General features: G+C 54.1%; 1 protein-coding gene across 2 annotated transcripts; it reads right to left on the bottom strand.

The window, feature by feature from the left end:
• Positions 1-178: 178 nt before the first annotated feature.
• On the bottom strand, positions 179-16954 carry LOC140719469 (double C2-like domain-containing protein alpha). Of its 2 annotated transcripts, XM_073034167.1 has the most exons (10): positions 15944-16954; positions 14589-14668; positions 12711-12785; positions 12021-12130; positions 11788-11911; positions 3588-3641; positions 2160-2308; positions 1454-1535; positions 861-957; positions 179-607 (listed from the first exon to the last, which is right to left on the bottom strand). In XM_073034167.1, the coding sequence occupies exons 1-10, from the start codon at positions 16230-16232 to the stop codon at positions 486-488; spliced, it is 1182 nt and encodes a 393-aa protein (XP_072890268.1). In that variant the 5' UTR covers positions 16233-16954; the 3' UTR covers positions 179-485. The 2 variants fall into 2 exon arrangements, with proteins under 2 accessions (XP_072890268.1, XP_072890269.1); XM_073034168.1 differs by lacking the exon at positions 861-957 and having other exon boundaries at positions 509-607.
• Between the last annotated feature and the right edge of the window lie 633 nt (positions 16955-17587).

The following is a 17587-nucleotide window of genomic DNA, read 5'->3' as shown; positions in this document are numbered from 1 at the left end:
AACATGGAGAATGTCCCTCATTGCACAGGAGTCAGAGCAGATCCTTCGGTTCCCTGTAGGAGCCTCAAGAAACAGAAAGAATGGTTCAGATTGGGGCAGGTTCCTCGAACCACGGAGAGGATGGGGGGGGGGGGTGCACCTTTGCTCCTATAATAGACACAGAGACCAGTCACTTGGGAGGTTCTGAGTTTATGGTTTATTTCTCTTCTGGAGATATACAGATAGTAAATTCAAAAATCCTACATGATGAGGGAGGGTGGGGGTGGGGTATAGTGGGAGAGCAGGGTTTAGAGGAAAGATCGGGGATAAGGGAAGGAGAGAGGGTGACAGTGAGGGTGTGGAGAGGAGGCAGATGTAGATAGGGTGGAGAGGTGTGAGACGACGTGGAGTGGGTATTTCTGATAGGTAGAGAGAAGGTGAAGAAAATGGAGGGGTGGGGAAAGTACAGGGAGGGTGGTGCCAGTGAGGGGTGTGGCTTCCCCAGGTCAGTTGCTGAGGTGATTGGTCAGCTTATGCCAGCGCTCTATCCTCTGGCCTGCCTTCTGCAAACACTCCTGCCAATGGCGACCGGGCTGTCCCCGGGATTCCGTCCCCAGTGTCACTCCTCCTGGAGGGAGAGAGGGAGAACACACCTCAGTGTTGGTCAAGGGGACAAAGGCTCCCAAAACACACTCCCTAAACTCCACCCACCCTTCCCCCTCCACCCTCACCCCACACCCTCCATCATCCCCTATTCTCCTCCCTCAGCCTCCATTCCTCCTCCTCCTCCCCCCCTCCTCCTCCTTCCCCATCCTACACCTCACCAACAGTCATGATGTTGGACCCTCTATCATTCCCCCCACCCCCATCCCCACACTCACCGATGAGATGGTTAGGCCTGCCGAGGTGGTGTTCCCAGACGGTGACCTGCAGGGAGCAGGAATGGAGGGTGGTAGGGTCGAGGGTGAAGAGGAAATCCTGGAGATGGGGTGGTGGTTCACTCATCAGTGGGTGGTATCTGCAGCCGGAAGCCCCTCACCTCCTCCACCCCTCCCTCTATACCTCCATGCTTTCTCACCTTCCCTCCTCTCTCCATCACCTCATTAAACAGGGCTCCCTACCACATCCCTCTCACCCTCCCCTCTCCCTCTCCCCCCACATTTCACCCCTGTCCTCAACTCACTCCCCCCCACCCCTTCTCCTCTGTACTCTCTTTCCCCTTTCCCCCCTTTTCACCCTTCCCTTCTCTCCCCATCTCACCCTCTCCCCCACTGTCTCTCCCCACTCCCTCCCCTACTTCCATCCCCTCACACTCTCTCCCCACTCTCTTCCCTCTCCATCTTCTCTCCCTTATTTCCTTCCCTATTCCCTTGCTCTCTCCACCTCCCCTCCATCCCCTCTCTCCCCCCCACTCTCTACCCTCACTCTCCCCTACATTCCCACCCTCTCCCCCCATTCTCTCTCTCCCACTCACCTCATTAAACTCGGGATTGAGGGTCCGTTTCCTCACGCCTGTTTTGTGTTTGGATGACTTCCCTCCATCAGGCCTCAGGTACCTGGACCAGGAGCCAATCACAGGCTGAGGGGCAGCATGGCACAGAAGGATCCCACACTCTAATAGCAGGGGCACAGAAAGATCCCCTACAGCGTGCCCAACATGCACAGGAAGATCCCACACCCCATCCCTGACCCGTACAGAAAAGTTCTACGGGAAGGTACCACACAGGAAGATCCCACACTCCACCCCAACCCGTACGGAAAAGTTCTACAGGAAGGTACCACACAGGAAGATCCCAAACCCCATCCCCGACCCGTACGGAAAAGTTCTACGGGAAGGTGCCACACAGGAAGATCCCATGATGCGACCTGACATGGGCACAGAAAGGGTCCCACAAACCAGTGGTGGACATTCAGCACAGGAAGATCCCAGGAACAGTGCCATCGAAAAGGGGAATCCCACACACGTGCTTTCTCCTGGAGTGTTTCCAGTGAGCTCTGGAAGATACTGTGATCGACTCTGCTGTCGCACAGAAAGATCCCGGGAGCAACTCACAGTGGGCACAGGAAGTTCCCAGGAACTACTCCCTCTGAGCTCAGGATCATCCCAGAAACAGACCTCCCCTGACCCCAGTGGCCACAAAAAGAATCCAGCCCCCCTCCCTTCCACAGCCAGAACTCACGCCTTGACATAGGGGTCAGAGAGCCCATGGGGGTCCATGGCAGCAAGGTGGGCACAGCGGAGGATAGACAGGGTTAGCTGGTGGCTGGAGGAGCAGAACCAGAGGCCCAACAGGATCCGACCGAGCTCCCCTTCCTGGGGCCCATCCGGCTGGAGGGAACGGGAAGAGTGAAGGGACAAGTGGGGAACAGTGTTAGAGGGAGGGTGCAGGGAAAGGAGGATGAAGGCAGAGCGAGAGGGAGTGAGAGAGAAGAGACTTGATCAGAGATGACAGAGTCACACCTTCCCCAACCCCAGCACCTGGGGACTGAGAGACACCAGTCAGTGTACAGATCACCCCCGAGAGACACCGGTCAGTGTACAGATCTCCCCTGAGAGAGAGGGACTGAGAGACACCAGTCAGTGTACAGATCTCCCCCTAAGATAGAGGGACTGAGAGACACCGGTCAGTGTACAGATCTCCCTGAGAGAGAGGGACTGAGAGACACTGGTCAGTGTACAGTTCTCCTGAGAGAGGGACTGAGAGACACCGGTCAGTGTACAGATCACCCCCGAGAGACACCGGTCAGTGTACAGATCTCCCCTGAGAGAGAGGGACTGAGAGACACCAGTCAGTGTACAGATCTCCCCCTAAGATAGAGGGACTGAGAGACACCGGTCAGTGTACAGATCTCCCTGAGAGAGAGGGACTGAGAGACACTGGTCAGTGTACAGTTCTCCTGAGAGAGGGACTGAGAGACACCGGTCAGTGTACAGATCACCCCCGAGAGACACCGGTCAGTGTACAGATCTCCCCTGAGAGAGAGGGACTGAGAGACACCAGTCAGTGTACAGATCTCCCCCTAAGATAGAGGGACTGAGAGACACCGGTCAGTGTACAGATCTCCCTGAGAGAGAGGGACTGAGAGACACTGGTCAGTGTACAGATCTCCTGAGAGAGGGACTGAGAGACACCGGTCAGTGTACAGATCTCCCCCTGAGAGAGAGGGACTGAGAGACACCGGTCAGTGTACAGATCTCCCCTGAGAGAGAGGGACTGAGAGACACCGGTCAGTGTACAGATCTCCCCTGAGAGAGAGGGACTGAGAGACACCGGTCAGTGAACAGATCTCCCCCTGAGAGAGAGGGACTGAGAGACACCGGTCAGTGTACAGATCTCCCCTGAGAGAGAGGGACTGAGAGACACCGGTCAGTGTACAGATCTCCCCTGAGAGAGAGAGACTGAGAGACACCGGTCAGTGTACAGATCTCCCCTGAGAGAGAGGGACTGAGAGACACCGGTCAGTGTACAGATCTCCCCTGAGAGAGAGGGACTGAGAGACACCAGTCAGTGTACAGATCTCCCCTGAGAGAGAGGGACTGAGAGACATCGGTCAGTGTACAGATCCCACCACCCTGATGGAGGTTTGGTTCCTGTGTGCACATTTACCTCCTGCATGTAGAAAGCGATTCCTCTGAGCGGTGGTGACATAGGAGACTGGGGCTGTGTAAAAAATAGCAGACAGGTGATTGAGAAGGTGCCCGAGAATTATCATTGTCCTGTGTTTCAAACTCTGCTGAGATTTCAGGGGAGGGGCTTTTCACTGCCAGACTGAGAGAGAGACTCACACACAAACAAAATGCATTAGCTCCTACCTTCATCCTCAGAAGCGTGTACAGTATGTCCGTAAAAAAGCTGGCATTTCCCCCCCCCCCCCGTACTTTCCTCCAGACACCTTAAAATTATGCCCCCTCGTGTTAGCCCTTTCCACGCTGGGAAGAAGTCTCTGACTATGCCTCATGATTTTGTACACCTCTATCAAGTCCTCTCTGACCCTCCTTTGCTCCAAAGAGAAGCCCTAGCTCTCAACCTATCCTCATAAAACTTTCTGTCTAATCCAGGCACTGACTTGGTACACTCTATCCTTCCTCTGGCGTGACCAGAACTGAACACAACACTCCGCGTGGTCTAACCAGGGTTTTATAGAGCTGTAACATTACCTCACGGTTCTTGAACTCAGTCCCATAACTAATGAAAGCCAACACACCATACACCTTCTTAACCGCCCTAGCAAATTGCACAGCAATATTGACATGGACTCCAAGATCCTTCTGTTCCTCCAGGACACTAAGACTCCTATTTTCAAGTTCATCCTTCCAAAGTAACGGCAGAAAGGACCCGAGAACAGAGCCTCATAGTAAATGGACGTCTCTGCTGAAAAGAGATGAGGGGGGATTTATAATGCCAGCGGAGTGGGGGGGGGGGATCTGTGGGATTGGATGCCAGCGGAGTGGGGGGGGATATGTGGGATTGGATGCCAGCAGGACTGGGGTGGGGGATATGTGGGATTGGAAGCCAGCAGGAGTGGGGGGGGGATCTGTGGGATTGGATGCCAGCAGGAGTGGGGGGGGGGATCTGTGGGATTGGATGCCAGAGATGGTGGGTGTATCTAAGGCAGAGATTGATAGGTTCTTGAATAGTGAGTGCGCCAGAGGCAGTTGGCAGGAGAACTGGGGATGAAGGGGCAGGTCTGGAGAAATAAGTCAGTCCTGATTGAACGGTGGAGAGCACTCAATGCGCCCAGTACTGAGGCTAGAGGAACTCAGCAGATCAGGCAGCATAATTTTAGAGAAAACTACATTTTCGCCAGCAGCAGAGTTAAGAGCGGTGCTCAACCAAATAACGATTCTACAGACACCAGACCCGGAGACTGGGACCCGGAGACTGGGGCCCGGAGACTGGGACCCGGAGACTGGGGCCCGGAGACTGGGACCCGGAGACTGGGACCCGGAGACTGGGGCCCGGAGACTGGGACCCAGAGACTGGGACCCGGAGACTGGGGCCCGGAGACTGGGGCCCGGAGACTGGGACCCGGAGACTGGGGCCCGGAGACTGGGACCCGGAGACTGGGGCCCGGAGACTGGGACCCGTAGACTGGGGCCCGGAGACTGGGACCCGGAGACTGGGGCCCGGAGACTGGGACCCGGAGACTGGGACCCGGAGACTGGGGCCCGGAGACTGGGACCCGGAGACTGGGACCCGGAGACTGGGGCCCGGAGACTGGGGCCCGGAGACTGGGACCCGTAGACTGGGACCCGGAGACTGGGACCCGGAGACTGGGACCCGGAGACTGGGGCCCGGAGACTGGGACCCGGAGACTGGGACCCGGAGACTGGGGCCCGGAGACTGGGACCCGGAGACTGGGACCCGGAGACTGGGGCCCGGAGACTGGGGCCCGGAGACTGGGACCCGGAGACTGGGACCCGGAGACTGGGGCCTGGAGACTGGGACCCGGAGACTGGGGCCCGGAGACTGGGACCCGGAGACTGGGACCTGGTCTTGGTGCCTCGGCGAGGACACGGCGGACGTAGGAGGTGTGACAGGAAGCTGAACTGTGGCAAGAGATCTGGGGCGCCAGCGAAGCTGAGAGTTAACCCGAGCAGATCGGCGGTACCATCCCTTTTCCTGACCAACACCCGCTCGCTAGATAATAAAATGGACTCCCTGAGACTGAGAAGGAACGCAGAGAAAGAGATGAGAAACTGCCGTGTTCTGGTTTTCATCGAAATGTGTCGAAACAACTACAAACACGAGGAAATCTGCAGATGCTGGAAATTCAAACAACACACACACAAAATGCTGGTGGAACACAGCAGGCCAGGCAGCATCTATAGGGAGAAGCGCTGTCGACGTTTCGGGCCGAGACCCTTCGTCAGGACTAACCGGAAGGAAAGATAGTAAGAGATTTGAAAGTAGTGGGGGGAGAGGGAAATGCGAAATGATAGGAGAAGACCGGAGGGGGTGGGATGAAGCTAACAACTACATGCCGGACTGGGCCCTGCATCTGGACGAAGTGACTCCGTTCTGCGCAAAGGGAACCCCCTGTCTGAGAAATCTAAAGATTGAATCTGTGTGAATAATGACAAAGGTTGGTGTACAAGCATCTGTATTTAGCAGTCACTGTTCTGAGGGCATTGATAATTTTAAAATTGAAAGCCGGTCACATAACCTGCTCAGGGAGTTTGTTGTTGTGTTCATCACACCCGATCGCGCACGCCGGCTTTAAAGCATCATCATCTCTCTACAAAAATACGCATTCAGACGGTCTCTTCATAATTGCAGGAGACGCTAATCATGTTAACCTGCAGGACATTTTACCGAAATTTCACCAACGAGTCACCATTGCCACCAGGGGAACAAACCATATTTATACAGAAGCGGTACTTACGAAGCCACCTTGGCCTCTCTGACACATCTGCAGAATGGTAAGCAAAATGCTGGAGGAACTCAGCAGGCCAGGCAAATATTAATCCCAGCATAGCTGAAAATGGCGAAATCAGTCAAGAGGACATCACTGTGTGGCCTAATGAGGCCACCCATGCTTTAGGGCTGTTTGAACCGACCAACTGGCTGATGTTGGAGGAGGCCGTCACAAACCGAGTAGGAATATGCGAGGAAAACGCAAACGAGGAAACCGGCTACATCAGTAAGTTGGTACCTCAAGGACGGTCATCTTACGGCCCAACCAGAAGCCCTGGGTGAACCCTACTGAAACCCGCGACGCTGCCTCTTCAAGTCTGGTGACAGAACAATTCTCAGAGCAGCCCTTGAAACCTCGTCTTAGGCACCAAGAGGGCAAAGACGGCCTACTTACCCCCCCCCCCTCCCAATCAGAAACGCCGGTCCGATAATGTGGGCATCAAAGGCATCACCGACTACGCAAAGAAAAACAGCGTCGACTGTACCTGTGACATCTCCAAACCACCTGTACGCATGCGTCACAACACCAGCCACGACAGCTCCCCCTCCCACATGTGCCGCTGTGAGAACTCTACCCCTGTAAGGCGGCCGGGGCAGGAGAGATCCCAGGCCGAGTACTCAGCGAGTTTGCACACCGTCTCTTCACGGATATCTTCAACACTTCACTCATCCAGGCTGCCGCCCCACATGCTGCAGACCAGCCGCACTGTACTAAAGAACTCTACACCTTCACAACTAAATAACCACGGTCCAGTGGGCTTAGCACACCGAAGTGTTTTGAACGGCCTGCAATGGCTCATATCAAAACCTCCATTCCTGCCACACTGGACACTCAGCAATAAGCTTACCGACAGAACCGCTCTATCTGCCACGCACCTGGCCCCGACACACCTGGAAAACAAGGACGCATGTCAGAACGCTGATTCTGGATTTCCGATCGGCATTCAACACTGCTGTTCCACAGACTTGGTGAACAAACTCCTCCTCAGTGCATCCGGGCTTTACCCTCCCTAATCAACAGACCTCGGAGAGTCAGGATCCTCCCCTTCACCCTCAACACGGGTGGCCCCCAGGGCTGTGCGCTGAGCTCTCTGCTGTACACTCCGCTCACACACCCAACTGCACGGCTACAAGTTCGCCGATGACACGGCAGTGTGGGGCCCATCACCAACAATGATGAGCCGGGCCTACAGAGAGGAGGTGAAAGAGCTCCGGGCCCGGTGCCAGGCAAATGTTGACAAGACAAAGGAGATGGTTATCACCTTCAGCAGAACTCAAACCCCCACCCACCTTTACGGCAGCCGCACACCACTGAAAAAAGCCGTCTCGAACTCCTGCGAGAGACATCCTGCAAGAAAGTTCACAACGAATCTGTTTTCTGAAGAGAGCTGGTCTTTGCACACCCTTCCCCACGTCATTCTACAGATGTGAAGCCGAGAGCATTCTAACAAGCTGCATCATTGCACGGTACAGTAAGTGTACGGCGGCGCACAGGAAGGGTCTACAACAGGTAGTCAAAACCGCCCAGTGTATGACCTTCACCAGCTTACCTGCCATCAAAGAGATATATACAGAAAAGGGCCAGGGACATCATGAAGTATTCCGCGCACTCTGCTGTTTGTCCCACTCCCATCAGGGAGGAGGCTGCCAAGCATCCACACAGGGACACCAGACTCTAAAGCGGTTCCTTGCCCCAAGCAGTAATGCTGATCAATATCTCTACCCACTAACTCCACCGCTTTAGTATTTCCCGTCATTCACCTGATGTACAATCTATTGTTACATACAATCAATCTGCGCAGCTAAACTATCTTATGTATTTATAAGGATATAAGACCATATGGCATAGGAGCAGAATTAGGCCGTTCAGCCCATCGGGTCATGGCTGATCCCGGATCCCCCTCAAACCCATGCACCTGTCTTCTCGCCATATCTTTTGATGCCCTGACCGAACAGGAAACTATCATTTTCTGCCTTAAATATACCCACAGACTTGGCCTCCACTGCAGTCTGTGGCAGAGCATTCCACAGGTTCACTACTCTCTGGCTGAAGAAATTCCTCCTTATCTCTGTTCTAAAAGGCCGCCCCTCAATTTTGTGGCTGGATACCCCCATCATAGAAAACATCCTCTCCACATCCACTATCTAGTATTTTCAACATTCGGTGGGTTTCAAAGCCATCACCCACCTACCCCACCCTGTGCCCCGCATCCCTCTAAATTCCAGTGAGTACAGGCCCAAAGCTGCCAAACGCTCCTCATATGTTAACCCCTTCACTCCTGGAATCATCCTCAGGAACCTTCTCTGGACTCTCTCCAATGACAACCCATCCTTGCTGAGATATGGGGGCCAAAACTGTTGAAAATACTCCGAGTGTGGCCTGACTAGTGTATTGTAAAGGCTCAGCATTATCTCCTTGCTTTTATAGTCCATTCCACTTGAAATAAATGCTAACATTGCATTTGCCTTCTTTACCACAGACTAAACCTGTAAATTAACCTGGGAGTCTCGTACAAGGACAGGAGTCCCTTTGCATCTCTGATGTTCGAACCTTCTCCCCATATTTACTGTGTGTTATTATTCTGTTCTTTATCTTTTGTGTTGGTTATTTTTTGGCTGCATCGGGTCCCGAGTAACAATTATTTTGTTCTCCTTCCACTTGTGTACAGGAAATGAGTTTAAGCAATATTGAATCTTGAATCTATGGAAGGAAAAACAGCGGACGCTTCGGGCCGAAACCCTGCATTTGGACTGGAACGGAATGGACATTGTTCTTCTAGGCTGAAACACTGTCGTCCATTTCCCTCCACTGATACTGCTTGGTCTGTTTGAGTTCCTCCTGCGTTTTTCTGTGTGTTTCACGGAGAGGCAGGGTAGACAGGGGCAGTTGAGACGGGCGTCGTGGGGCGCGGGGAAGTGGAGGGGTTCCGGCTGCACCACCATCCGATGTGCTCGTCGGACCCAGGCCTCGGGATAGCAGGCGGGAGGGAGTCCCGCGTAACGTGAGCCGTCTCGCAGGGATGCCCACCGTGCGTTTCCTGTACGGGCCGCCCCTGCACACCTTCCACTTCCTCGCCTTGGAGGTCCCCAGTGGAAATCTCTTTTAAGCAGAGATCCTTCCCCTGTACATCGGGGACCTGGGGTGGGAGTTGTTGCATTAACAGGGTTTTGAGCAGGTTCACCGACACCCCGTCCACCTGCCCATTCTGTGGGCGGGAGGAGTCAGTTTACCACACGTGACCGGAATGTCAGAGGCTGCAGCCGCTCAATGAGCTTCTCAGGGGGCCGCTGCTGAGGTTGGTCCCGCGCTCCTCGTACACGGGGCGGGTCGTGAGGAGGGCTAAGATGGCCATTCACGGGTCTGGGCGCTGCCCGGGCCGACTGCCTGCCATATCCCCGAAGATACGTTCGTGCCTGACTGTCCGGGAGACGCGGTTGAAATGGGTTCAGGGGAGGACTTCCGGGAGCGGTGGCCCCCCGGGGTATTGACTGTTATTTATAGACGGTGGTAACTATGTTTTAATCTGATTTTACTTACTGTTTTACAGATATTGAATGTCTGTACCTTGTGCATATGTTATGTAAATAAACTTTTACAGTTTTGTTAAAAGGGACAGTTGTGAGGCAGGTCGGTGTCTGGACTCTCTCCTCAGATATAGGCTGATGTACAAGAACCTTGGGGTGCAAGACCACAGCTCCCTGAAAGCGGCCGCACAAGTAGACAGGACGGTAGAGAAGGTGTACAGCGCATTTACTTTCATCAGTTGCGACACCGAGTACAAGGGTCGGGAAGGTATAGTGCAGTTTTATAAAACTCCGGTCTGCATATCCGGAGTAATTCATTCAGTTCTGGTTGCCTCATTACAGTACGGGTGTGGGGGCTATGGATGCTGTCTGGATTAGAGGCATGTGGAGGTTTTGGAGAGGTGTAGAGAGTTCACCAGGATGCCGTCTGGATTAGAGGCATGTGGAGGTTTTGGAGAGGTGTAGAGAGTTCACCAGGATGCCGTCTGGATTAGAGGCATGTGGAGGTTTTGGAGAGGTGTAGAGAGTTCACCAGGATGCCGTCTGGATTAGAGGCATGTGGAGGTTTTGGAAAGGTGTAGAGAGTTCACCAGGATGCTGTCTGGATTAGAGGCATGTGGAGGTTTTGGAGAGGTGTAGAGAGTTCACCAGGATGCCGTCTGGATTAGAGGCATGTGGAGGTTTTGGAGAGGTGTAGAGAGTTCACCAGGATGCCGTCTGGATTAGAGGCATGTGGAGGTTTTGGAGAGGTGTAGAGAGTTCACCAGGATGCCGTCTGGATTAGAGGCATGTGGAGGTTTTGGAGAGGTGTAGAGAGTTCACCAGGATGCCGTCTGGATTAGAGGCATGTGGAGGTTTTGGAGAGGTGTAGAGAGTTCACCAGGATGCCGTCTGGATTAGAGGCATGTGGAGGTTTTGGAGAGGTGTAGAGAGTTCACCAGGATGCCGTCTGGATTAGAGGCATGTGGAGGTTTTGGAGAGGTGTAGAGAGTTCACCAGGATGCCGTCTGGATTAGAGGCACGAGCTGTAAGGAGAGGCTGGACAAACTTGGGTTGTTTTCTCTGGAGCGACAGAGGCCGAGGGGCGATGTGATCGAGATTTACACGATTATGAGAGGCGCTGATAGCGGAGGCAGCCAGTATCTTTATCCCCAGAGTGGAAATGTTTAATACCAGAAAATATGCATTAAGGTGAGGGGGGCAAAATGAAAGGAGATACGTGGAGAAAGTTCCTCTTTGCCTGGAGTGTGTTGCCAGCGGCGGTGCGGGGCGCGTGGACATGTAGGGGAAGGGGTTTTGGAGACTGGAAGGGGCATAGGGGAGAGGGTGATGGAGTGAGGTGTCGAGGAAAGGGTTTTGGAGACTGGGAGGGGCATAGGGGAGAGGGTGATGGGTTGAGGTGCAGCGGCAGGATGGGGTTCGCCGAGATGGAGATGAATGTACGGGAGGGGATCCCGGAGATGAAGAGGTATGTACAGGAGGGAAAAGGGCACGGAGATGGGAGTGACGTAGAGGAGGGGTGAAGGAAACGGGGAGGGGCAGAGAGTAATGAGGGTTCAGGTATAGGAGGTGGAGATGAATCGGGGTATAGGGGAGGGAGGGTGTCTCGGAGATGAGGTGTGTGGGAGAGGGATGTAGGGGAGGAGAATGTTGGAAACGGGGAGAGGTGTCAGGGAGGAAAGGATGACAGAGACAAATTGGGGCACAAGGGTAGGGTTCTCGAAGATAGGGTGGGGTGTAGGGGAGGGAACAGGGGCAGGGAATAGTGTCGGGAAGGAACAGGGTGATGAAGACGAGTTGTAGTATAGTGGGGTATGACTCAGGTACGGGGAGGGGTCCGTTCTCCCCCATCCCCACACCTCACCGGCGGTCTCTCTAGAACGATATTAAAGTGCCTTCGCTGGTCGGCTGTTAACTTCCGAAGTGGGACCCGCGTTTCCCCAATGAAGTCGTTGTGACCTAGCAGGTCGGCATCGCAAACAGAAACCCTGCGGGGACAACGGGAGAACCTGGGTTACAGAGGAAGATCTCACAGCCCAGGATTTCCGAGTATCCTGCTCCCGCACGAGGAACTGTCCCCCAGTCTCACCCACTCGCCTGAGAGTTTTACGAAGGAGATCCTCGTCCATCACTCCGTAATAGACCAGCGTCTCGTTCCAGCAAGGGTTAAGGGTGTTACGCACCGTCTTTGTCCTCAGCTTGTTTCCCTGGGAATAATAACATCCATGGTTACAGAGGGAGTTTCACTCTGTGTCTGACACCGGGAGTGTGTGATAGGACGGTGTGGAAGGAGTTTCACTCTTTGACTCCGGGAGTTCGTGATGGGACGATGTGGAGGGAGTTTCACTCTGTGTCTGACCCCGGGAGTGTGTGATGGGACGATGTGGAGGGAGTTTCACTCTGTGTCTGACCCCGGGAGTTCGTGATGGGACGGTGTGGAGGGAGCTTCACTCTGTGTCTGACCCCGGGAGTGTGTGATGGGACGATGTGGAGGGAGTTTCACTCTGTGTCTGACCCCGGGAGTGTGTGATGGGACGATGTGGAGGGAGTTTCACTCTGTGTCTGACCCCGGGAGTGTGTAATGGGACGGTTTGGAGGGAGATTCACTCTGTGTCTGACCCCGGGAGTGTGTAATGGGACGGTGTGGAGGGAGTTTCACTCTGTGTCTGACCCCGGGAGTGCATAATGGGACGGTGTGGAGGCGCTCCCCGTTCTATCTCCCTCCCCCTCTTGCCCACTCCTCCCTCTGTCCATCGCTGCCGATTTGGACATGGATCCGATACCCACCTTGCAGGGTCCTGGCAGAAGGTGGAGCTTCACGTAAGGATCCGAAAGACCGTTCAAATCCATTGGCTTCAGACCCTGCCAATCAGGAGAGGAACAGGTCAGAGCGTAGCCAATGGGAGGAGAGCAGATCGCACCATTGGGCGGACGGAGCAATTGGTGCGAAGGTGTAACGTCTGACTGGACCAGGTGAGCGGTGCTCAACAACTCACTGTCAGCAGACAAAGAGTTGGTTTTTGACTTCAGAGGGAGGAAATCAGAAGTGCATCGGAGAATTAGATGTGGAAAGGGTCAGCAACTTTAAATTCCTCGGTGTTATCATTTGAGAGAACCTGTTCAGGGACCAAGACGGAAGTGCAATTACGAAGAAAGCGCGGCAGCGCGTCTGCTTCCTCAGAACTTTGCGAAGATTCGGCATGAAAGATAAAACTTGGGCAAGCTTCTATAGATGTGTGGAGGAGACTGGTTGCATCATGGCCTGACATGGAAACACCAACGCCTTTGAGCGGAAAATCCTGCAGAAAATGGCGGATATGGCGAGGCCATCACGGGTAAAGCCCTCCCCACCACTGAGCACATCTTCACGGAGATTTGTTGCAGGAAAGCAGCATCCATCATCTGGGACCCTACCAACCAGGACGTGCTCTCTTCTCGCTGCAGCCATCAGGAAGGAGGTGCAAGAACCTCAGGACTCACACCATCAGGTTCAGGAACAATTATTACCTCTCAACCAACAGGCTCTTGAACCAGTGGGAAAAACGCCACTCAACTCCACTGAACCGTTCCCACAGCTATGAACTCACTTTTAGTGACTCTTCATCTCATATTCTTGATAGTTATTTCTTCTTTTCTTGTTTGTATTCGCCCAGTTTGTTGTCTTTTTCCTGTTAGTTGTTTGTTCAGTGTAGTCATTCATTGTTTCTAGTGTTCCTGAGACTTGCTGTGTACGCCAGCAAGGGTGTGAATCTCGGAGCTGTACTATATGGTGACATGGGGTTTTTGATACTAAACTTAGTTTGAATTTTAAAGTTTTAGAGTGTGTACAGGGAGTGGCTCTGATGTATGTCAGTGTGTACTGATGAAGGGTCTCAACCTGAAACGTTGACTGTTTTCCCCTCCACAGGTGCTGCCTGGCCTGCTGTGTTCCCCAGGATTTGTGTGTGTGTTGGGTTAAGATGTGTTTTCAGTTCCACGTCCATAGGTGCCTCAAAGTTGCCACACAAGTCGAGCAGGGAAGTTCAGGTAGCCTCCATTCGTCAGGGGGTAATGTTGCAGCTCTATGAAACTCCAGTTAGACCACACTTGAAATATTGTGTTCAGTTCTAGTCACCTCATTATAGGGAGGATGTGGAAACTTTAGACAGGGTGCAGAGGAGATTTACCAGGATGCTGCCTGGATTAGAAAGCATGTCTTATTAAGATAGGTAGAGTGAGCTACGGTTTTTGTCCTTAGAGTGACGGAGGATGAGAGGTGACCTGATAGACGTGTACAAGATGATGAGAGGCATTGACAGAGTGGACAACCAGAGTACGGAAATGGCCAATACCTATAATTTAAAGGTGTTTGGAGGAAAGTATAGGGGGGATTTCAGAGGTAGGTTTCTTACACAGAGAGTGGTGGGTGTGTGGAACACTCTGCAGGAGGTGGTGGTAGAGACAGATACATTAGGGCCATTTAAAAGACTCAGACACATTCATGGATGAAGGAAAAAGTAAAGGTTATATGAGAGCAAAGGGTTGATCTTGGAGTAGGTTTATCTAGGCCAGAACTAAAAGGTGGTCTGAAGCGCCTGTGCTGTGGTGCTTTTGTGAAAAGACCCCCCCCCCCACAGACTATTACCTTTGTGAAGAGATTGCCCCCCCCCCCTCACAGACTATTACCTTTGCTCTGTGAATTGAACACTGGAGAACCTGCTCCTCCGACCGATACAACAGGTCAAATTCCAGAGTGCCCAGGCTCACTGGAATAACAAGAGAGCAGCATTAGTGAGGCCAAGGGAGGAAGAGGAGTGACGGCATGTGAGTGGGGGAGGTGTGGGGTAGGGAGCGGAGTGAGGGCAGGGAGAGAGAGGAATGGGGAGGGGAGGAGGGTAAGGGAGGGAGGAGTGGGGGAGGGAGAGGACTGAGGGCGGGGGAGGAGGAATGGGGAGGGAGAGGAGTGACGGCATGGGAGTGGGGGAGGTGTGGGGTAGGGAGCGGAGTGAGGGCAGGGAGAGAGAGGAATGGGGAGGGAGAGGAGTGACGGCATGGGAGTGGGGGAGGTTTGGGCGCAAGGTAATGGGAGGGAGTGATGTGTGGGCAAGGGAATGGGGAAGGGAGAGATGTGAGTTGGGGAGGGAGGGGTGGCGGCAATGGGGTGGAACGTCAGGGAGCGGGGGGAAGGGGAGGGAGAGAAGAGGTTGGTGCGAGGAGGAGGGAGATGGAGGTGTGTTGGTGGTGAGGGTGTGTATGAGTAGTGAGGGGGATAAACGGGGAGGTGACGGGCCAGTGTGGGTGAGGATGTTGGAGGCAGAGGGACTCCAAAACTATGGGGCACAAGCTTTGGGTGAGATGAGAGAGATTTAAAAGGGACCCAAGGGGGCAATATTTCTCACCCAGAGGGTGTAAGAATCGGGAACGAGTTGTCAGAGGAAGTGGTTGAGCAGGGACAGTAGGAAGCACTGGGAGTGTTCGGGGACATGGACCAACAGCAGGGAATAGGGTTTTCGCTGGTGGACACCGTGGCCGTAAGGGATTTTCTCTTTTGAACGAAGGACTTGTTGGGGCGTACAAAATGGTAAGAGATATTGACCGAGCGTGGACAGCCAACACCTTTTCTTCCCCAGGGCGGAAATGGCTACCCCTAGGGACCATCATTTTAAGGTGATTGAAGAAAAGTGCGGATAGTTGTCAGAGGTGTTTTACACAGAGAGTGGTGGGTGGGTGTGTGGATCACCCTGTCAGGGGTGAATGTAGAATCGGACATTTTATTACGCAGAGAGTGGTGAGTGTAGGAACCCCTCACCCCCATGGTCTCCAAGCAGCGGCCCTCCTCGACATCCTCCTGCGTCAGTAGGTTTTCTGCCCCAGACGATTGGGGCGGGGTGGAGGAGGGATGGAACAGCAAGGTGAGGCGACAGAGTGGAGACAGGATGGGCGGGAGGGAAGGAGGAATGGAGGGATTTAGGGATGGAGAAATTGACGAACTGAGGTGATGGATGCCGGGACTGAGGGCCGGAGATGAGGGAACCACTCACTTGAATCATCCGAGTCATTGGCATCGAGTTCCGGAGACTCCTGGTGCGGCTGTGGTCCGGCTCCAGCTTCGGCCTCGGCACCCGCCGCCAATCCGGGTCTGGGCCCTTCGGCTGATCCCACACCAGGTCCCGCTGCGGGTTCTGCCGCTGATCCGGCTCCGGGTCCGCGTACGGCCAGCGGTCGCGGGAAGCGGTGCGAGATGTGAGGAATGGGCCGGATGGGTCCCGGGTTCACGTCGATAGCCATGTGTTCGTGTATGGAAGGAGCGGATTTCTCCCTCCCAGTCATGGAGCCGGAGGGGACAGAGTGTTGATTTGGAACGGAGTCGGAGTAGAGAGAGGGCGGGAGTGGGAGTGGGAAAGGATGGAGACCAGAAGCGGATTGGGAACAACTTGGAGAGGTTGGCGTGAGAGTGGAGCCCGACGGAGAGCGGGAGGGGAGCAAGTCCGGAGCAGACCAGAGTCAGACTGCAGCAGGACCGGGGTAGATCAGGGTCAAAGTGGGATTGATCGGAGTCAAATGAGCAAATTCGGATTAACAGTGGAATGGAACCAGAGCCGAACCTGAAGTGAGATAAACCAGATCGATAGCAGACAGACCAGAATGAAATCTGGAACGGACCACGAAGGTAAAACCGAGACTCTTCCTGTGTCCGGAGATCCCTTTGGCCGAAGGTCACTGAGTCCGGAGATCCCTGTATCCGACGCTCCCTGTGTCCAGAGCCCTACCCCCCACTCTGCTAGATGGTATCCGGAGAGTGGGAGCGGTGCCGAGCGGAGGAACAGCTGTGAGAATGAGTGGGAGAGAGATCTGTCCGCACCGACAGCTCCTAGTACACACCAGCTGGTCCTGGGGCGGAGGAGGGAGAGAATTCTTCTCCTGACGGCAGAGAGCTGAGTCTGTGTGTGGGGTGGGGCAAATACTGCATCCATGTATACAACTCCAGAGAAAGACAAAACAGCCCCCACCTCTGTGTCTCCACACTTATCTGTCCCCCCTCTTTCCCTTACTCTAGCCATTCCCTCTCCAACCCCTCCACCCCATTCCCCTCTATACTCCCTTTCTCCCATCTCCCCTCCCTCTTAACCTTCCTATCCCCATTCCCTCTTCCCAATCCTTCCTATCACTCTCTCCCCTCCCCTCTTCGCTCCCCTTCATTTCACTCTCCCTTCTCTCTACTCTCCCCTTTCCTCATCTCCCCCTCCTCTCTCCCGTTATCCTCCTCTCTCTCCTCTCCCCTTCTATCTCACTTCATTCCCCTCCCCTTTCTTCCCCCTCCTCTCTTATTCTCTCCTGTTCTACCTTTCTCTCTCCTCTCCCACTTCCTTCCTCCTTCTCCCCTCATTCTCTCCCTCCCCCTTTTTACCTCCTGTCCCACCTTTCTCTCCCCTCTCTCTTTCTTCCTCCCTCTCTCCTTCTCCCCCTCCTCTTTCTCCCCTTCTCCTCCCTTTCTCCACACCTCTTCCATTTCATCCCCCTCCCCTTTCCCTTCTCTCTCCCTCCCACATCTCACACACTCCTCCCCCTCCCTCTATCCACTTTTATTTCCTCTTCTTTCCCCTTTTCCCCTCCCCTACCCTCTCCAGCTTTATTCCCCCTCTACCTCTCCCTCCCTTGCCCCGTCTCTACCCCCCCCCCCCATA

The sequence above is a fragment of the Hemitrygon akajei genome, chromosome 31 (genome assembly GCF_048418815.1).
Source record: "Hemitrygon akajei chromosome 31, sHemAka1.3, whole genome shotgun sequence".
Taxonomy (NCBI): Eukaryota; Metazoa; Chordata; class Chondrichthyes; order Myliobatiformes; family Dasyatidae; genus Hemitrygon; species Hemitrygon akajei.
Note: the sequence above shows the minus strand (reverse complement) of the source record. Positions and strands in the feature narration are given on the sequence as shown.